This window comes from Crocuta crocuta, unplaced genomic scaffold, assembly GCF_008692635.1.
Source record: "Crocuta crocuta isolate KB4526 unplaced genomic scaffold, BGI_CrCroc_1.0 scaffold912, whole genome shotgun sequence".
In the NCBI taxonomy this organism is placed as follows: Eukaryota; Metazoa; Chordata; class Mammalia; order Carnivora; family Hyaenidae; genus Crocuta; species Crocuta crocuta.
The window spans coordinates 239,067-262,082 of record NW_027531033.1 but is presented as its reverse complement, the minus strand read 5'-3'; the positions used below and the strand labels follow the sequence as shown (position 1 = coordinate 262,082).

General features: G+C 37.0%; 1 protein-coding gene across 1 annotated transcript in view; it reads left to right on the top strand.

Annotated features, from left to right (window-relative positions):
* Positions 1–23,016, top strand: part of LOC144237342 (protein diaphanous homolog 2-like) — a 522,961-nt gene that overhangs the window by 306,701 nt on the left and 193,244 nt on the right. Inside the window, exon 9 of the mRNA XM_077770998.1 lies at positions 4,743–4,878. Within this exon, the coding sequence (XP_077627124.1) occupies positions 4,743–4,878 (136 nt within the window). The remainder of the gene's footprint in view (positions 1–4,742; positions 4,879–23,016) is intronic.

Sequence of the window (23,016 nt, the reverse complement as noted above, 5' to 3'; positions counted from 1 at the left end):
TTCCAAATTCGCAACTGCATAAATGTGTGACCTTAAGCCATTGTTTAAATTCATTTGGAATTCATTTTCCACATATTTGAAAAGAAGCTGCATTCAACAGAGCATGTACTTTGTAATTTTGTGATAAATTATCTCTATAAAACCCCCCTAGATTAGTATTTCTTTTTTTTTTTAATATTTTTTTATTTATTTCTAGGAGAGAGAGAGAGACAGCGTGAGCAGGGGAGGGTCAGAGAGTGAGGGAGTCACAGACTGAAACAGGCTCCAGGCTCTGAGCTGGCAGTCAGCACAGAGCCCGACGCGGGGCTCGAACCCACGAACCGCGAGATCATGACCTAAGCGAAAGACGGACGCTTAACCGACTAAGCCACCCAGGCGCCCCTAGATTAGTATTTCTCCACCTGCCTAACATTTGGCAATCTCTGGAGACATTTTTCATTGTCACAACTAGGAAGGTGTGTTACTGGCATCACATGCCCTGCTAAACATCTTACAATGCACAGGATGGCTCCCACAACAAAGAATGACACCCACCAAAAATGACACTAGTGCTGAGATTGAGGAACACCACTCTAAAATTATGATTTTATTATTCCAGTTTAAGTGGTAGTCTTTGATTTTGTCTGTAGGAGCCAGATCATTTTGTGTTCTTAGCCTAATACAGGACGTACTAGCCTGATGGAGGAAAAAGAAGGGGGAGGTATCCTGTAAGTCAGGATAATTTTTGAAAATGTTTTCAGGACTTGTAAGAAGTATTGTATCTTTATTATGAAGAAAACAATTTTTAATATAGACACCTCCAGGAACAGCCTTGTAGATGTATTCTTGTTATAGAGACTTTTTCTTTAGGGTTTCTGGAAAAAATAGTTTTGTAAAATAGCATATGCTATGACATCCATCTAATCAATAATAATAGGGGAAAATAAACCAAAATAGCTTGATAGAAGGACCTTGCANCCCCACATCAGGCTCTCTGCTGTCAGTGCAGAGCCTGCTTTGGATCCTCCATCCCCCTATCTCTCTCCCCCCTCCCTGCTTGCATGCTCTCTCTCTCTCTCAAAAATAAATAAACATTTTATTAAAATAAATAAAAATAGTCAAATAACTTACATCAGACAGTAGCTTGAAATGCGTCCTCAACATTTCTAAAGATCTTGGCATGTAATAAGCTATTAAACTTTCAGGTATTTTCTTCCTGTGATAACATAGCTGATTGTTTCATGCCTTTCACCATTAGATGTCATTGGCACCACCACTACCACAACCACCACCATCATCATAGACCTACTGTTCTATGCACTTTATGAGTATATACCATTTTTCCTCACAAAAATCCTATGAGGTAGTTTTTTTTTATTCCTGTTTTGCAGATAAAGAAAAGAGATATAATAAAGTAGTAAAATACTTGCTAAGCCATATTTTCATATTTAACCTTTTATTGCATATAAAAACTATTTCATATTTTAACAATGGAGAAAATATTTATTGCTACATCTGTAAACATTCATGTCTCTAATTCTCTGCCATCCTAGGTAATAGCAACTAAAGCCCAAGTTATTTCCTAACAACCAACACCACAGAAATGCAAAATGAATTATAAGATAATATTATGAAAAACCATTATGTGAACAAATTAGAAAACCTGGGTGAAATGGATAAATTCCTGGAAACATATAAACTACCAACCTGAAACAGGAAGAAATAGAAAACTAGAAGAGACCAATAACCAGCAAAGAAATTGAATCAGTAATGAAAACAAATCCCAACAAATGAAAATACAGGGCCAGATGGCTTCACAGGCAATACATGTAAAGAAGAATTAATACCTATTCTTCTCAAACTATTCCAAAAACTAAAAAAGGAAGGGAAACATCCAAATTTATTCTATGAGGCCAGCATTGCCCTGATACCAGAACCAGATAAAGGCTCCAGTAAAATAGAGAGCTGCAAGCCAATATCCCTGATGAAGATGGATGCAGAAATTCTCAATAAAATACTAGCAAATTGAATCCAACAATAGATTTTAAAAAATCATTCAACAGGATCAAGTGGGATTTATTCCTGGGTTGCAAGGGTGTTTCAGTATTCTCAAATCAATCAATGTGATACACCACATTAATTAAAGAAAGAATAAGAACTATATGATCCTTTCAATAGATACAAAAAAGAATTTGACAAAGTACAATATCCATTCATGATAAAAGCCCTCAATAAATGGGTTTAGAGTGAACATACCTCAACATAGTAAAGGCAATATATGAAAAACCCACAGATAATATCACCTTCAATGGGGGAAAACTGAGAGTTTTTCCTCTGCAGTCAGGAAAGAGAGAGGGATGTCCACTCTCACCACTGTTATTTAACATAGTACTGGAAGTCATAGCCACAACAATGAGACAACAAAAAGAAATAAAAGGCATCCAAATTAGCAAATAAATAAAACTTTCAGTATTTGCAGATGACATGATACTATATATAGAAAACCAGAAGACACCAAAAAACTGCTAGAACCAATAAACTAATTCCAATAAACGAATTCAGGAAAGTCACAGGATACAAAATCAATCTGAAGAAATCTGTTGCATTTCTATACACCAATAACCAAGCAACAGAAAGAGAAATTAATAAATCAGTACCATTTACAGTTACACCCAAAACAATAAGATACTTAGAAAAAAAAACTTAACCAAAGAAGTGAAAGACCTATACTCTGAAAACCATAAAACACTGACGAAAAAACACTGAAGATGACACAAAGAAATGAAAAAACATTCCATGCTCATGGATTGAAAAAACAAATATTGTTAAAATGTTTATACTACCCAAAGCAATCTCCATGTTTTATGTAATCCCTATCAAATACTAGCAGCAGTTTTTACAGAGCCTAGAACAAACAATCCTAAAATTTGACTGGAGCCACAAAGGACCCTAATAGCCAAAACAACCTTGAGGATGAAAAGCAAACCTGGAGGCATCACAATTTTGGACTTCAAGTTATAAAACAAAACAGTAGTAATCAAAACAGTATGGTACTGGCACAAAAATAGACACATAAATCAATGGAGCAGAGTAGAGAACCCAGAAATGAATCCACAACTATATGGTCAGTTAATCTTCCACAAAGCAGGAAAGAATATCCAATGGGAAAAAGACAGTCTTTTCAAAGAAAAGTGTCTTCTCTTTTGTTCTAGCAGAAAAAGTGTTGGGAAACTGGGACAGCTACATGCAAAAGAATGAAACTGGACCACTTTCTTATACCATACACAAAAAGTAAATTTAAAATGGATGAAAGACCTAAATGTGAGACAGGAATCCATTAAAATCATAGAGAATAAAGGCAGTAATGTCTTTGACATCATCTGTAGCAACTACTTTCTAAATATGTCTCCTGAGGCAAGGGAAACAAAAACAAAAGTAAACTATGGGGACTTCATCAAAGTAGAAAGATTCTACACAGTGAAGAAAATAATCAACAAAACTAAAAGGAAACCTACATAATGGGAGAAGACATTTGCAAATGACATATCTGATAAAAGGTTAGTACCCAAAATATGTAAGAAATTATAAAAATTCACACCAAAAAAAATGAATAATCCAGTTAAAACAGAGGCAGAAGGCATGAATAGGCATTTTCTCAAAGAAGACATACAGATGGCTGACAAACACATGAAGAGATGCTCAACATCAGTCATCAGGAAAATATAAATCCAAACTAGAATGAGGTATCCTCTCACACCTGTCATTATTGCTAAAATGAACAACACAAGAAACAACAGGTATTGGTGAGGATGTGGAGAAAGGGGAACCCTCTTGCATTCTTGGTGGGAATGCAAACTGGTGCAGTTACTCTGGAAAACAGTATCGAGGTTCCTCAAAAAGTTAAAAATAGAACTACCCTAGGATCCAGCAATTGCAGTACTAGGTATTTACCCAAATAATTTAAAAAAATACTAATTCAAAGGAATACTTGCATCCTGATGTTTATAGCAGCATTATCTACAATAGCAAAATTATGTAAACAACCCAAGTGTGCATCAGTTGATGAATGGATAAAGAAGAGGTGATATATATATTTACACACACACACACACACACACATCTATCTATCTATCTATCTATCTATCTATCTATCTATCTATAATGGAATATTACTTAGCGATGAAAAAGAATAAAATTTTGCCATTTGCAACAACATGGATGGAGCTAGAGAGTGCTATGCTAAGTGAAAAAAGTCAGAGAAGGGAAAATACCATGATTTCACTCAAATGTGGAAGTTAAGAAATGAAACAAATGAACAAAGGCTGGGGAGAGAGTGAGGTAAGCCAGAAAATAGACTCTTGACTATAGAGAACAAAATGAGGGCTGCTGGAGGGAAGGTGAGATGGATGAAATCGTTGATAAGGAATAAGTATGCACCTGTTGTGATGGGCACTGGCTATTGTATGGAAATGTGGAATCACCATGTTGTACACCGAAAACTAATATTACACTGTATTTTAAACAACTAGAATTTAAATTAAAAACTAAAAAACATAAAACTTGAGTTATTTCCAGTTATTTTTAAAAAGAAATGTCTTAGAATTATTTGTTTCTCTCTAAAATATATACATGGACATTGAAGTTGCTATAATATTTTACCATCTCTGAGCACCCACATGCATGCATGTGTATATATCATTTTTAACTTGCCCAGCTTCTTCAACATATGAGTAATGGAAGGATTTGTGTTTAACTTTGTACAGGAAGCAGTGAAAGAAAACAACAAGAGAAAAGAAATGGAAGAGAAGACAAGGAGGGGAAAGCTTGCAAAAGAGAAAGCTGAACAAGAAAAGTTAGAAAGCCAGAAGAAAAAGAAACAACTTATTGATATAAACAAAGGTATAAGTACTTTAATTTTTTTAAAGATACATAAAATAATTTTACTTAATTAAGTTTGGATTATAAAGTAAGTAATTGTGTCTTTGGTAGAAATTTCATAATATTATTAGTTATTTGTGTCAATTTTCTCTCATTATCATTATTTCTTATCACCCTACACTGAGCACACAGAATTTTTGAGAATCAGTGCAAGGTAATATATTGTTGAAATGGTCTCTTTCCCTTCGTTTATTTTATCAAATTATGTCATATTATATTCTGGATGATGCAATGGTGAGGAAAGAAGAGGGTGAGATGAAAAGAGAAAACACAGTATGGGGAGATGAGCTCTATGCCTCTAATCTCATTTTGTTGACCATGTCTGGTGACATTGCAAATAATAACAGTTTTCCTTGGGGCTTTGAACATTTCAAGTCATAATAGATGTTGACAGCAGTACTTTAAGTTGAAAAAAAATACAGAGACATCTTTTTCAACTGTGAGCCTCAGAACAAAGATGCTGTATGTCATCATATAAAGTAAGTTGTTTTCTTGGTTAACAAGACTGGAAATATATTATTGGTGGGGGATTTGCTTTTGTTTTCTTTTTTTTAGGAAGAAAGGATAAATAAAGTGATTGTCACCAAGTAGCTATACTCTGAAAATTTAAGAAAAATTAAGAAAAAAGCATAGCCTTGACACTGACAGTTAGAAAATTTAAAAGCAAAATAAAATCTGAATAAGATATAAGAACATGATTAATATGGACCACGTATTTCTTAATATAATGACAATAAAAATTGCAAGCACTGTGTAATGTTGACCATGTTGACCATGTGCCAAGTACTGTTCTAAGACTTTGACATGTTTTAAGTCAGTTAAGCCTCATAACATAAGAGGTAGGTGCTGTTATTACCTCATCCAATTAAGGAAACTGAGGTTCATAGAAATTAAGAACTTGCCCAAGATCACACACAAAAAAAGTGTTAACACCAAGATTAGAATCCAAGTAGTCTGGCTATAGAATCTTTGCACTTAAATACCGTTGTCAAATAATAATAACTAGCAACAACTACTAACATGTGGCCCTATGTGCCAGGAACTGTTGCAGGAGTTTTACATATATGAACATCTAATCCTCATAAAACCCTATTAGGAAAAGGCTAGTATCTCATTTTTAATGAGGAAACTGAGGGACACAGAAGTTAAGTAACTTACCCAAGTTCACAAAGACAGGAAAAGGTAGAATCAAGATCTGAATCTAGGCAGTCTGAGGCCAAATTTGATTATGATTATTTTTATTATAACTTTAATTATAATTATAACCATTACCAATTATTCTGTAGTAATGTCTCTTAATGGCTAATATTCTGAAACGGTATCTATACCATTAAGTTTATTCTTTATACCTTAAACATCTATAAAAATTTTCAGGAATTTCCTATAGATTATCTTTTCTATCCCACAAAATAAATTTCATTTTAAAAGAAGAAAAAAGGGGCACCTGGGTGGCTCAGTTTGTTAAGCATCTGGCTTCAGCTCAGGTCATGATCTCATGGTTCATGGGTTCGAGCCCTGCATCAGATTCTGTGCTTGTAAGGACACAAGTCTAAACGTCTAAACCAAACTGTCTCCATGACAGGCTTTAAGTTTCCCCTCTAAACTAGAAGGCCTAAGTTTCAGCTTTCCCGAAACTATCAGGCAGTTACACATTGCCCAAGGCAGGAGAAACCACCTTTGCAACACCCAATCAGGAAAGGCCAGCGACCACCCTCCACATTACTAAAGGAGAGGCCTGGAGATAGAAACTATAGATAGGACACTGTTACCTAAAGTTAAAGTTAACCTGTTAGTCTCCGAACAAGACCCTAGGCTCGCTCTGTGATTAGTTGAATTTAAAGGTACTCTAAATGTTGTAATTGGATCCCACCAAAAGTAACGAATACTCTAGACAATGTGTATGGTTAAACCCGCTGTCAATAATGTTGAATAATTATGATTGGATCACTGTTCCCATGTCACAACTTCTGTAACTCCCCCATCACAAACCCCATAAAAACCCTACTCTGCCTTTGTTCGGGGCTCTCAGCACGGATCCACTGCGTTGGTGAGGTCTGGGAGCCCGAGCTCGAGCCCGTAATAAAGCCCTTTGCCTTTGCATGCGTGACTCGGTCTCCCCGGTGGTCTCTGGTCGTTGAGGATACTGAGATCTGGGTATAACATGCTGACAGTTCAGAGCCTGAAGCCTCTTTCAGATTCTGTGTCTCCCTCTCTCTCTGGCCCTCCCCCACTCGTGCTCTGTCTTTCTGTGTCTCAAAATTAAATTTAAAAAAAACAAAAAAATTAATTAATTAAAAAAGAGGAAAAAAGTTAAAAACCAAGTTTAAAAAGAGTAGCATCAACATAATTTAGCAAACAAACTTCATAATTAGGATCAAAAGAATTGTTCCTGACTGAAGATACTCAATTAGGAAAAGCAATGAGAATTCATAGGAGGTTCTCACTTAAAAGGTGATGGAGTCAATAGAATAGGACTAAAAATTATTCCCTTTTGTGCATGGACTAGTAGTGAGATAAGAGTCTGGAAGAAGGGGTGCCTGGATGGCTCAGTTGGTTAAGCATCTGACTCTTGGTTTCAGCTCAGATCATAATCTCACTGTTCATGGGATTGAGACCTGTATTCGGACAGAGCACACTTGGGATTCTCTCCCTCTCTCTCTGCCCTTTCCCCACTCATGCTCTCTCTCTCTCTCTCTCTTGCTCTCTAACTGTCTCACTCTCTCTCCCAAAAATAATAAACTTGGGGTGCCTGGTGGCTCAATCAATTACGTGTCTGACTTCAGCTCGGGACATGATCTGGTGGTTCATGAGTTCGAGCCCCACATTGGGCTCCATGCTGACAACTTTGGAGCCTGGAAACTCCTTCTGATTCTGTGTCTCCCTCTCTCTCTCTGTTCCTCCCCCACTCATACTATGTCTCTTTCTCAAAAATAAAATAAAGCATTAAAATTTTTTAATAAATAAATAAGTAAACAAACTTAAAAAAATGGGGGTCTGGAAGAAGTAGGGAGCAGATGGTGCATTCCCTTGGTTATGCTTAGGCCTTTACCCTGAAAGCTATGGGAAGCCTATACATATTTATAAATGGAAAAGTGATATGCTTGATAGATTTCTTAGAAAGATCATTTTGAGAGAAGCATAGAGAATGGATTGGAAAAAGAAGGGACTGTGACAACAGAGGTTCTAAAGTTATTATCATAATCCTGACAAGAGATGATGGCAGCCTGAATTAATTCAGTAGTATTAAGGTTAGAGAAATTACCAATAAGAGGTATATTTGAATTCTATAGGATGTGGATATATAGAGACAGATTTATTTAAAGGAACTGGCTCTTGTGATTATAGAAGCTGCGAAGTCCAAAGCCTGCAGAGTAGGATGTCAGGATGGATCCAGGGAAGAGTCAGTGTTCCAGTTGAAGTCTGAAGGCAGTTGGCTTGCAGAATTCCTTCTCACTCAGGGGAAGAGAATTTTTTTTTTTTATGTTTCTTTATTTTTAGAGAGAAAGAGACAGAGGAGAAGGGCAGAGAGAAAGGGAGACACAGAATCAGAAGCAAGGTCCAGGCTCTGAACTATCCGCTCAGAGCCCAACGTGGGGCTCGAACCCACAAACCTTGATATCATGACCTGGGCAGAGAAGTTGGACAATTAACTCATTGAGCCACCCAGCACCCCAGGGGAGGTCAAACTTTTGATCTATTCATGCCTTAGGCTGGTTGGATGAGGCCCACCCACATTTTGGAGAGCAATCCATTTTATTCAAAATCCACTTATTTAAATGTTAATCTCATCCCAAAACACCCTCACAGAAACATTCAGAATTGTGTTTGAATAAATATCTGGGCACTGTGGCCCAGTCATGTTGACACATAAAATTAACCATTAACAGAGAGGTATTAAATGGTAGAACTGATTGACCTCACTCGTTGATTAGATGTGGAAATTGAAGAAAGGAGGCATTAAAGGTGATATCCTTCATAAAGAATAATAGTAATAGAGCAGATTTCATCAGTAAGGTTACAATGATTTGTGTCATTTTGAATATGTTTCATTCTCAGATGTTTTAGAAAGATCAGAAATGTCTATGTAGCCATTGTATATGTGTGTATGAAACTCAGGAAAGAGGTTTAGACTAGACAGACAGACTTAAAAATCATTGGTTTTAGATGATTAAGTTTAGGGTATATTAGTTTGCTAAGGCTTCTGTAAAAAAGTACCACAAACTAGATGGCTTTGAACAATAGAAATTTATTGTTTCACAGTTCTAGAGGACAGAAGGTGTACACAGGGCAGTGCTCTTTCTGAAGATACTAGGGAGGGGTTTGTTCGAGCCTCTCTCCTAGCTTCTGGTAGTTCCTTGGTTGTAGCCACATAACTTTGATCTTGGCATTCTCCCTGTGCATGTCTGTCTCTTCACATGGTGTTCTTTTTATTAGGACACCAGTCATATTGGATTAAGGGTCCAACATACTTCAGTAAGACCTCAGCCTAATTAACTAGGCAGTTCAGTCCATAACATGAGTTTGAATGAGATCACTAGGATAAAATATGAAAAAGAGGTTCTGAAAGTATTTGGTCTCAGAACGTATTTACACTTTTAAAATGTAACTTACTGTGGACCCTCAATACTTTTTGCTTTCTTCGGTAATATATATTTGCTTTCTTCGGTAATATATAAATGTCTAGCATGACATTTATCATGCTAGAATTAAAACAGACATAATAAATAAAATTATGTAAGATAAATCATTTTAAATTATTCACTATATTAAAATAACAAACCTATTACATACTAAATAACACTTTTCATGAAAAGTAGCTTCATATATCTAACCCCCATGCCCCCCAAATATTAGTAAGAAGAGAAAACTTATTGTTGTAAATTTCTTCAAAGTCTGGCTTAATAAAAGACAGCTTGATTCTCACACTTGCTTTTACATTCAATCTAATAAAATATCATTTGTTACATAACTTCTGGAAGACACTATACATTCAGGAAAGAATGAGAGAGAAAAAGGCAAAAAAGTGTCACTATTCTTATGAAGATACTTTTACCTTGCATATCTGATGTGATGTCAGAGGCCCCCACAAGTCCCTAGATCACACTTTGAAAATCTTTAGGGTGATGGGGCACCTGGGTGGCTCAGTTGGTTAAGCATCCGACTTTGTCTCAGGTCATGAGCTCATAGGTTGTGGGTTCGAGCCCCGCATCAGGCTCTGTGCTTATAGCTTATAGCTTATAGCTTATAGCTCAGAGCCTGGAGCCTCCTTCAGATTTTGTGTCTTCCCTTTTCTCTGCCCCTCCCCTGCTCATGCTCGGCCTCTCTCTGTTTTTCACTAGTAAGTAAATGTTAAAAGGAAAAAAAAGAGATAAAAAAAATTCTCTGGGTTGAATAATGAAAGAGTAGTAAGACAGAGTCTGTTGAGCTTTGTGGCAAGAAAAGAATCTTGCCCCTATACCACATTGCACCCTTCCCCATCCCCAAGTATTTATCAATTTTTCACTTTTCCCCTAAAAATATATCTATAATAGAAAGAAAATAAGAAGTAAAGACCTTTTTTTTTAAATTATGTCTCNTTTATTATTTATACATATGTTTCAAGAAAAGATTCTTTCATTGGAATCATGTAGCCTTAAGAAGATGGGAAGATGGGATGCCTGGGTGGCTCAGTTGGTTAAGTGTCCAACCTCGGCTCATGTCATGATTTCACAGTTCGTGGGTTCGAGCCCCGCATCAGGCTCTGTGCTGACAGCTAGCTCAGAGCCTGGAGCCTGTTTCAGATTCTGTGTTTCCCTCTCTCTCTGACCCTCCCCTGCTCATGCTGTCTTTCTCTCAGAAATAAATAAAACATTTTAAAAAAGAAGAAGATGAGAAGAAAGAATAAGAACAGAGTTGCAGAGTTGGTAGTCAAGATGGAACTCAGTGTCACTGAGTTTCTCAGACATTATCTTATAAAAGATGCTGGTGTTAACTGGGTGGAAGTCAGTTGCAGACACTTAGAGGACCAGGGAAGAAGCATGGTCAAGCTACATAAAATATCAGTGCATGAGTGACATGAGAAAGAGGTGCAACCAGAAAGTGATTTAAAGAACTTTAAATGTGTCTAATAAGGACAGTGTTATCCACTTTCCACTAAAAGAATTATATTCTTCCTTTCCACTGAGAGACGATGTAGAACATTTGATTATCATTGTAAGATATGTATTATATAGAGCATAGAAATATTTTGTTGCATATGTAATTAGAGGTACGTACCATTAGTACCAGAAGACCTTACCTATAACAATAGTAATCAAGTAAAGAGTCCCTTGGGTAAATAAAGTCAGTTGAAAATTAACAACTTTAAAAACATACAATCTTTCTGTAAAGTTTCTATTTCATATCAATTTAGCAAAATCGCAGATCCCTCCCTTTTGGAAAATGTACCATGATCCCATATAGCTAATAAGTAACAGTAGTAAGATATAGTTATGTGACATGCAAAATTACATATATTCATCAAAAAGTATTTTAGAATTTAATTATTCAGAAGAATAAGAAGATAAGGCAAACACAAAAGATTATTTATGTAATCTAGATTTGATCAGCTGAGCTCAGAAATAAGTGAAGATATCATGGAAACCAAGCAGCCAGAGAAGTATATCTTTCATGTTAAATCCTTAAAAACAATCTGTTTGCAGCCTCCATTTTGAGAGAAACAGAGATCAGAAGGCAAAGGCCATGAAAGAATTAGTAATTTTTATTTGTAAAGGAAATAAAAGGCCAAGATTATATGTTTAAAGAGCGCCATTTTGTAAACATTAAATTAAAATGAAAAAGTAAAAAGTTATTTAAATATGTACATTTAAAAGGGCTAGATCAGTCCTGGCTCTGCCACCTTCTAGTTTTATGACCTTGCTCTTTTCCTTCATCTTTTCATGCCTTAGTTACCTCATCTGTAAATATAAGATAATGACACTTATGTCCTATCGTTTTAGTTAAAATTAACTGAGATAATTAAGTACAGCACATACCACAGAGCCTAGAATATACTTGTTGGTACTGCTAAGAATCATTTTGTGCTCATTGCAGAATCTGAAAAAAATTCAAGATGTAGTCTCCATCCTCAAGAATTTTATCAGAGAATTTTATAATTTTGTCAGAGAAATATATAGCAGAGGAAAATCTGTTTTCCTGTTCCCCATCTGAGGTTCTTTGGTGGGGGCCCTGTAAACTAGACTGACTAAAACAGATTAACAAAAGAAAAACAAATTTATTAATGTGGTATACATGTGGGAGCACTCAGTGGTGCACAACTAAAATGAGTGATTAAAACTTGGCTTATATGGCATCTTAACAAAAGAATAATGAATTTGTAGAAATTTTTAAGTAAGACAAAGGAAAAGGATTTTGCGTTTCTAGGGTAGCAAATGTTAAGAAGGTAAAGATATGGGGGAATTAATAGAAGATAAGGGCTAGTTAGTAAAGTTTTTATGTAGGTTCTTCTGGTGCTATTTCTGGACTGATAAGGGTCTATTTAGAGTTGAGTCTGGGTGATTAACTTATGTTCTTCCTTATAAAGAAGAGAAGATGCACACTTCACAAATCTATGTCCTGCTTTAAGGCAAGTAGGGGGGAAATAGAGAGCTTTTCTTATGTTTGTTTTTTCTCAATTGCCTTCAGCTCAAAAGAATCCTTATGCCAAAGTGGCATATTCTGAGGTGACATATTCTGCTACCATCAGATAAAGTAAAGCTGAACCAGCACATAGTATAATAATATATAATAGCGATCATTTAGAACTATCTAAAAGGGGAAGTCAATGAAGTCTAGTAAAATGGCATAAGGTTTTGCAGAAAAGGGAAAGTATAGTCACAATGTATCAGTTGAACTAGATGATGAAGGCTGGATAATACCTGGCTGAGCAGTGGCAAAACTATTCCCGTAAGTGGGAATAATGTCAGCAGTAGTGCATGTAAGCAAATAAGGCAGCAGGCCTCATGTACAATATGTTCAATAGCTCACATGAAACTACATTAAAATTATTAAGAGGATATGCCTGAAGTTCAAGTCCCAGATCTACAACTGACTAGCCATATAATCTCTGACAAAGTATTTCATCTCTCTGTGCTTAATTTCCTCATCTATAAAATCAAATGATAGGATCTCCCTTGTTATTTATAAGGGCTAAATGAGGGAACCCACAGAGACTGGTGTTACTTCTACTCTAGTCTATCAATTATATGTTGATGTCTTTGGTCTCTGATAAATAGTTCCATGTTCAGTAAACATTTTCTGACCTAGCCACTGTCCTCATTGTTGTCACTGGCAGAGAAGGGTTTGAATTGGAAAGCTGATGGAAAGGTGGGAAGACTGTTGGAAAGAGTATGAAGAGCTTTCCGAGTCAGGCAGGGGAGTTGTGGTGTGATGCGGTAGGAGACCCAAGGTTATTATAAGAATTTGTTAAGGGATTACTGAGGTGTAGTGAGCCAGAGCCACAAGAAAAGAGATGTGAATACAAGGTGGAGGCAGTTGGAAAAGAACAGCGAAAGGTGGAAAAAAAAAAAGAGTTAGCTCACATCTGTTTCTATCTTCAAAGAAAGAGTTTAAACCTGGGGCAGTTTAAGAAGGTGGTAACAGGAAGGAAAATTTTCATAGAAGTGTTGGGGAAAAAAAGGCAGTAGGAGTTACAATGAATTGATTTGTAAAAAAATTTTTAACATAAGCACCATTTTACCAGTACATAATTATGTATTGATTTTTTGACATGTTCTTTTACTTAACCAACCAACATTTATTGCACCATTTCTCAAATAATTATAATTGGAGCACGCACAGTAACACACCATTTATTTAAATGTAAAATTAAGAAAAGTAATTTAAATGCAGCAAAAAAATATGTGAAATCAATAAATGTCCTCTAAAATGTGTAATAATATGTAAATGATGCAAAATTCTTGGTATAATCTAAGTTCTACAACCTTTGATCATATTAGTACAGATGATAATTAAATAGGGACCACTAAAAATAAATAATTCTGTAGGTAGAGCAAGAAAGCTTACCAAATATTTGTAATATTTGTGAATAAGTTTTTTTCTTTTCATGTTTATGGAAGTCAGCAAATTAATTGCAATGACTTAGAGGAAGTGATAAAAGGAAATGCATTTTTAAAAGGGTGTTTTGAAATTGGAAACTCCAAGTGTGTCTCCGATGCAAAAATTATTTCATCAGGAGCTATTTTGTTTCTCCTTATATAAGATTATATGGAAATTTAGATTGCCTATTTACTTCTAGTATGATGATAAAGAATGAGCTATATTAGTCAGATTTGATGATAAATCATTCNATTCTCCCCAGAGTGAATGAGGAAAATTTAGCCAACAGACCTAAATATTTAAACTCTATCATTAGTGGTAGATTGCAATTTTGTTTTTCTGTTTCCCAAGTTTTAAATTACGTCTTTTAAGTAAATGAATTCATTACACATTACATTATTTTGCTTTAAATAAGTAAAAACTGTGTTTCCCCAGACATTAAATTACAGTAACCAAAATTATAGATTAGGATACCCACAAGTAACAGAATTCATCCCAATAGTATTTAAAGCACTCCCAATAATATAAATTACTGAGAAAATATGGGTAACATCATTCTGGGATATTGTACAAATGCTAATGAACAACTCACAGATGATAATGCAAAGATAAACAAGTGGATATACTTGGTAGACTCAGAAAAGGATCATTGGCCTAATAAAGCCTTATCCATGGAGGAAAAAAAGGATATCTGGCTGATACTCTATTTATTTAAATTGTCTTGCTCTCTACTTTAGTGTACATTTCAAGATATCTGTGTTTATTCAAAGTCAGAAATTGTTCTTTTTGTCTTCTAGGTTTGTTTTTTCAGTGGAAATTTGTGGGGCTTTTGCACAAATAAAATTAGTTAGTACAGTAAAGATTGGCCTGGTCCTTAGGGCTTTTAGCGAACTAATTTATTTAGTATAAATTTGGAACTTTGTTATTTAAAATGTTATAATGTTTATTTATTTTTGAGAGAGCATGAGTGGGAGAGGGACAGAAAGAGAGAGGGAGACAGAGAATCTAAAGCAGGCTCCTCTGAGCTGTCCACACAGAGCCCGACAAAGGGCTTGAACCCACAAATTGTGAGATTGACTTGAGCCAAAGTTGGACGCTTCACCGACTGAGCCACCCAGGCACCCCTGGAACTTGGTTATTTTAATGAAACCTTTTTTAGGTCTGATTTAGGCAATGTTAAGCACTATTGCTGCCATTCATTCAACAAACACTTCTTGAATTTTTAAGTTTAGGCACTGGGTTAAGTCATCCAGGTGCAAGAGGAGCTCCCACAGCAATAGCCATCCAGTGAGAAATTACACCTTCTGTGTGATTCTGCTGACCCCCCAATGACATGTTATCTAAGACAGATCTCTCATTGCCTTAGCCTGCAAATGAAATGAGTTCAACCTTTTTTTCCTTTGGAACTAGGCAAACCTGAGTTCAGATTCTTACTCTGCTCCTTAAACAGTGTAACTTTGGCAATTCACCCAATCTCTCTGATCCTCAGCTTCCTTGCCTGTAAAACAAGGAAAGAAATAGTGTCTATCTCCTATGATTTTCATGGGAATTAAATGAGAGAATATATGTAAATCTCTTAGCACTTTCCTGGCACATGGTTAGCCGTCAATAAGTATTAAGTGCTGTCATCCCATTCATAATAATAGTTATTTTAGTGAACATATTAAAGGAAACTATCAATGGCAATAATCACAACAATAAAATCTTAGTTCTCTAGAATGCCTAGGGAAAGAGATGTTTTGATAAGTCTGATTTTGTAATTATATAGAAAGCCATTTGTACATTAGTCTTGATCATTTGTAATCTTTCTAAACTCTGTTAGTCCACAGCTCTCCTCTTGTCCACCAACTGCCTCACTCCCCCGCCCAGTGTTTTTTGCTTTACAAATTTACACAGATGAAAAATTTTAGTCTATAGCACTTTTATTATAATTTTGAACATACTGCCTGCATACAGTATATATAGGTACCTGATAGATCTTTAGGATTTTGTTTTATCTCTGGGCCATTATTCAGAGCATCAGTGAATATGCACACAGGTGTCAGAGAGTGGGGTTTATACTAAATCCAGAATACCCTTTTGATTAATCAGAGTTTCTAGTTATTTTTTCTCATGGCCTATTTTAGCCACTTATCACTAATAATTTTTTTCTGAACTCATACTAAAATAATTATATTCTTGACATCAGTTCACTGGAAATAAGTGTTAAACTCTCATTCTTTCTGCCTGATTTATCAGAAAAGCAAATTTCTACATCTACTAAAAATTTCTTTTAAACAGAAGACAAAAGGAGCATCTAGATGGCTCAGTCAGTTACCTGTCTGACTTGGCTCGTGAGTTCGAGCCCCACATTGGGCTCTGAGTTGACAGCTCAGAGCTTGTAGGCTGCTTTGGATTCTGTGTCTCCTTCTCTTTCCACTCCTCCCCAACTTGTGCTCTGTCTCTGTCTCTCAAAAATAAATGAATGTAAAAAAAAAATGTAATGCCCAGAATAGCATTTAAGAAAAACAAAAGATAATAATAAATATATGAAACAAGATAGGTAATATACTCTAGATCTCATTAAAAGTTCTTATATTCTAAATGCAGAAACTCAGACTTGCAAAAACTATAAAAGCTGTCTTCAGTATGTTGAACATTTAACAAGATGTCATCAGTTCTTATGTAGAAGATGAACAATGTTGGCAGTTTCAAATTTGGCTTTTCTTTACAGTATGTGCTTGTTGCCATGCATGCATTGTGTAACTTCAGTAGACAGAAAACCATGAAAATATTGGAAAAAGTGAGTGATTCAGGACAAAATCTATTATTATGGATGAAAACCTTTCTGTGATTTTTAATTTAATGCTACAAGTATTTATTGAGTGCCCACAGCATGCTGAGCAGAGTGACGCACCCTAATCATACTATTGCTGTCTGATAACTCAGCACCATTAACCCATTTATATGGTTACTGTCATCTTTTTCCCTCTCTGGGTGTCTCTTTTATGAGAAACAATGTCTCTTGCTGCATATTTATGTATGTGTGTATATGTATCCACTTACACAGGACCATATGTGGCATATAACATATATTTCATTTTTTTCAACTATTTTATATATGAAACCTTCTATTTTTTCTTCTTTATGTCTGGTAAATGCTCTGTGTTCAGTTACTCCATCCACACATGAGCAATAAGTATATGATATTTTGACTAATTCATGGGGAAAAAAGCACATCTTAGTTTAAGAAAGTAGTTATGCCTTTGTTATAATGATATTAGAAGAATGTCATAACCTAAACTTAGAATACCTGATTGTCATCTAAATCAGCTGTTTCAGAGTGAATCAGAGGATGCTGGAATGATTCATTTGGGAGGCAAATGGTGACTATCCTTTTATTTTTTTCTTAAATAGTTTATTGTCAAGTTTCCATATAACACCCAGTGCTCATCACAAGTGCCCTCCTCCATGCCCATCACCTTCTTTCCCCTCTCCCCAACCTCTATCAGCCCTCAGTTTGTTCTCAGCATTCAAGAGTCTCTCATGCTTTGCCTCCCTCCCTCTCCCCAACTATTTCCCCCCTTCTTCTCCCGCATCGTCCTCCATTTTAAAAGCGCAGTTTGCTATGGCTGGCATAGTACTTTTAATTGTTTTAATCAGTATTAAAATCTACTTTAAATGCACATTGTGTAAAAGAAAATTCCTCTCTGTATCAGAGGAGATATTTCCAAACTCCTGAATTTGATTGAGCCTTTCTATTTGCCAAGCCCTGGACAGAGCTGCCTAGAAATTACTTGGAGTATCACTAAACAGGATGGATGTATATAGGTCTAGGGAGCTGGAGACACAACACTGCTGATAGAGGGACAGGGTCCCAGGGGTCCTTTTCAGATTTGTATGGCTCTGTCATAGAAGAATTTTATTCTCTGAGTCTGCTGGGTTAGGCTATGCTGTAATATGAAAGTCATAATACACTGTTTTATTTGGGTGTTTAATCTCTGTTTTTAATTCTTTTAATGTTTATTTATTTTTGAAAGAGAGAGAGAAAGTAGGGGAGGGTCAGAGAGAGAGGGAAACACAGAATCTGAAGCAGGTTCCAGACTCTGAGCTATCAACACAGAGCCTGACGTGAAGCTCAAACTCACAAAACTCAAGTTCCAAGGTCGGACACCCAACCGACTGAGCCACCCAGGTGTCCCTAATCTCTCATTTTTATAACAACCACCATCCAATTTTTAAGCTAATAATTTTATGCAGTTAAGTGTTTGAGGTAGAAGAATTTTTAAACTTTCCTGTTTATCTTACTAATATCTGCAGATTCCTGGTTTGAGTTGCTACTTTCTCTGATTTTCTGGGGCAGTATTTCTGTGAAAGGAAAATGTGTTCCCTATAGTCCTCTTTTGTCAAAAACCCTTTGCACTTGCTTTCTTTTGCCAATTGAACCTTTTTTGAAAAGAATCAGTAGAGAGAGCTTGCCTAGCCTTTGCTAGACAGGAGTGGCTCCAGGTGCATTTAAACAATCCAACTTGAAAAGGGGATTTCTCTCTTTTTGTTTGAAAACCATTAAAAATGCAAGGTGAATGTCTCGGGACATAGTGCTTAACCTACCCTGCTCTACGGAACTTTAGTATGGTATATGAAACTGCCTCCCCTCTGCCCTCCCTGGTTTTCCTTTTTTTTTTTTCTGCCCAGTGTTTTAAAAAGATGCTTTACTTCATTGAAGCACCTGGTTCTCAGTTAGAGGTCTATCTGACATAACGAATCCATTATGTTGTTAGCTCCTGTTATAATGTACTTCGCATATTTTTCTTCACTCAGTCAATGCAGTTTTGATCTAAGGACTATCTGATTATAATTTGAGAGGAAATGGAAATCAAGCTACAGAAATGTACTATGGCTACATTAAACATTAAGTGTAACCGTGCTTCACCCCACACAGTATTTACAGATTTTTAATCTAGTGTAAGCTTTTGTGGCTTAAGCAAGTTGAAAACTATCCATCTTTACTTGAGTAACCCTGACAAGTAAATGAAACCCCCAAAAGTGCCTCACTCCTAATGGGCAGAAAAGGAGTGGTGGTGAAGGGTTGACACTGTTGTTCCTAGCCTAACCGCCCTTATCCCCTCTTCCCTTTTAGGACCACAGAGGAACAAAGTAAACATTTTTATAAGGAAATACAAGGGTTTTTCCTTTTAAAATCATAGATTATTATAACCTTAGGAGAAGATATTGTTTGCCCTGGACTTCATTTTTGCTTTTTTAATTTATTTTTTATTTTTTAATAGTTTATTGTCAAGTTGGTTTCCATATAATACCCAGTGCTCATCCCCACAAGTGCCCTCCTCCATGCCCATCTCCCCCCTCCCCCCCCACACCCATCAGTCCTCAGTTTGTTTCTCAGCATTCAAGAGTTTCTCATGGTTTGCCTCCCTCCCTCTCCCCAACTATGTTTCCTCTTCTTCTCCCCCATGATCCTCCATTAAGTTCCTCCTAATCTCTTNTCTAGAGTCCTCTGATTTGCTGATTGTAGCCACTCTGACTGAAGTGACGTAGTATCTCAGTGTGGTTTTGATTTGTATTTCCCTGATGAGGAGCAACGCTGAGCATCGTTTCATGTGTATCTTGGCCAACTGGAAGTCCTCTTTGGAGAAGTGTCTGTTCATGTTCTGCCCATTTCTTCACTGGATTGTTTGTTTTTCAGGTGTGGAGTTTGGTGAGTTCCTTCTACGTTTGGGATACTAGCCCTTTATCTGATATGTCATTTGCAACTATCTTTTCCCATTCCATCGGTTGCCTATTAATTTTACAGATTGTTTCCTTTGCCATGCAGAAGCTTTTTATCTTGATGAGGTCCCAGTAGTTCATTTTTGCTCTTGATTCCCTTGCCTTTGGGATGTGTCATGTAAGAAATTGCTGCAGTTAAGGTCAAGGATGTTGTTTCCTGACTTCTCCTGTAGGGTTTTGATAGTTTCCTGTCTCATATTCAGACCCTTTATCCACTTCATTTTTGTGTATAGTGTGAGAAAATGATCTAGTTTCATTCTTCTGCATGTTGCTGTCCAGTTCTCACAGCACCATCTATTCGAGACAGTTTTTTCCATTAGATCCTCTTCCCCCNCAGCTAATAGATGGATTTTGTTTTTTCATCCATTCTGCTACCCTATGTCTTTTGATTCGAGCATCCAGCCCATTTACATTCAGTGTTATTATTGAAAAATGTGAGTTTAGAGTCATTGTGTCCTTTGTAGGATTCATGCTTGTGGTGGTGTCTCTGATATCTTGCATTCCTTGCAACATTTCCCTCAGAGAGTCCCCCTCAGGATTTCTTGTAGTGCTGGCTTAGTGATGACAAGTTCTTTCAATTTCTGTTTATTTGGAAAGGTTTTTATCTCTCCTTCTATTCTGAATGACAGGCTTGCTGGATAGAGGATTCTTGGCTGCATATTCTTTTTTTCATCACATTGAAGATTTCCTGCCATTCTTTTCTGGCCTGCCAAGTTTCAGGACATAGGTCTGTCACCACTCTGATAGGTTTCCCTTTGTATGTTAGGACCCTTTTCTCCCTAGCTGCTTTCAGAATTCTCTCTTTGTCCTTATATTTTGCCAGTCTCCTATGATATGTCGTGCAGAAGATCGATTCAAGTTATGTTTGAGGGGAGTTCTCTGTCCCTCTTGGATATCAACGTCTGTTTCCCTCCCCAGATTGGGGAAGTTCTCTGCTATAATTTGTTCAAGACTCCTTCAGCACCTTTCCCTCTGTCTTCCTCTTCGGGAATTCCTATGATACGGATATCATTCTGTTTGATTGTATTGCTGAGCTCTCGAACCCTCCTTCGTGTTCCTGGATCAGTTTATCTCTCTTTTTTCTTAACTTCCTTTTTTTCTATAATTGTGTCTTTTAAATCACTTATTCTTTCTGCTTCTTCAGTCTGTGCATTGGCCGCCTCCGTTTTATTTTGCATCTCATTTATAACATTTTTTAAATTCATCACAACTATTTCTAAGCTCCATAGTCTTTGTAGCAATAGTTTCTCTGATGTATGCCATGCTTTTATCAAACCCAGCGATTAATTTTATGACTATTGTTCTAAGTTCTTTTTTAGTTATTTAGCTTATATCTGTTTTGAGCATTTCTTTAGCTGTCAGTTCTTTCTGGAATTTCTTTGGAGGAGAGCTCTTTTGTTTTGTCATTTTGGTTAGCTTTGTGTCTCTTGTTAGTTTTAAAAGCTTGTTATGCATCCTGCACCTGTGAATGCTGCTGTACAAAGAAGGCTCTTTGACTGTACAGGGCCTGTCTGTTTATAAAGTGTTCTTTGAATGGTGTCTCTTGGTCTCTCTTATTGAGACCTTGGTTATTTTATTTTCCTACTCGTAGTGGTATTTGGGATGCTCCACATTTGTACTTTGGCTTGTTTCTTGAAGTAACCCTGGAAGAATTAAAAAAAAAAAAAACCAACAGANACAGTCTAAAGCATAGAACCATAATTCCCAGCTATAAATAAAGAGCCAGGTGTATGCAGTGCTGATGGAAGAGCATATACAAAAAAAAATGACAGCGCGGGGAGGAAGTGAAATTGGAAAATAATCGAGCAGGCAGAAAGACTAAGAGGCTTAATTCAAAGAGAGAAAGAGTGGANTCTTTGGAGGTGATGGGCACGGTTTGGTCCAGTGCATCCCGTGGGGGTCCTGCCTTAATGGTTATGGGGAGAAAAGTGGCGGTGCCCCAGTCTCTTCTCAAACCAAGTGTTGCAACTCACTGTTATGGGTGTGCTCTCCCTGTGCTGAGGGCGTAGCCAAGGTGGGCTGTGCTCTGTATCCCAAGCCAGGCCTCGTTTCCAGATCCCAGTCCATACGCCCCATTGAAATTGCCCTGAATATACACTCACAGGCGAGTCCCTCAGAGCAGTTTCAAGCCTCTAGCCTTCCCCCAGGGTTCCAGCCAGAAGCTGCTGCTCATGTCCTCGCTAGGTCAAGCTGGCAAGTCGGGAGCAGTTTCACCCAGGGTCGCTTGGGACGAGTGCGTCCCACCTAGGGTCAGCTGGACAGCAGGAAACCAGATCCCTCTGTGTCCCGAGCAGAGGTTTTTCTCTTCTCCAATGACAGGGACAGTGTCTTAAGCAGTTTCAGCCATTCTTTCTTTTTTTCCACCTAGACTCACCACAGCTCCCCGCAAAGGGGGATCCCCCCTTCCCTCTGTGTTTCCGGTCCTGGCCCGATTTTATCTTCCCCAGTTCATACTCACACTATAAGGTTTTCTCAGCAGACTCTGTCTCCTTTTCTTCCCAAACTCCTGGATTCTGTAAGGGTTCCTATGGCTTCAGGCCTTCTCTGTTTGAGAGATGAGGGTGAGTGAAATGTACGGAGCTCCCTATTTCGCCATCTTGCCTCCTCTCTGCCCTGGACTTCAAATATTTTTTAATGTTTATTTACATTTGAGAGAGAGAGAGAGCACAAGCAGGCAAAGGACAGAAAGAGGGAGACAAAATCTGAACCAGGCTTTGAGCTGTCAGCACAGAGCCCAATGCGGGGCTTGAACTCACAAGCTGTGAGATAATGACCAGAGCCAAAGTCAGATGCTTAACCTGCTTAACCAACTGAGCTACCCTAGACTTTAGTGGTTAACTTCTTCTGAAGAATGTGGCCCTTTAAAGACAAAGTAACCAGGGACTAACAGGACCTTACGCTTTCATACCTAAATAAAACCAGAAGTCTGTATTCTTGAGTTGTCTTCTCATTTACTCATTTACGTCTTAAAGAAAAGCAGTTTATTATTTAAATGGAATATGGGGCCATATGTTTTTGTGTGTTTGCTTGTTTTAGAGGCAGGGGATAAGAAACTTGTCTCACAAATATGGTAGAGAAAGGAAACCTTTACATGGAAGTTAGCATCTCTGTATGTCTGGTATTCAAGAAATACCAAGTTTCAGTTCATAAAATGTAACGCCTTTGTTACAGGCATTTCTCTCTCTCTCTCTCTCTCTCTCTCTCTCTCTCTCTCTCTCTGTCAGCCTATAGGCAGTTTCTGAAGCTAGTTTCTGATTC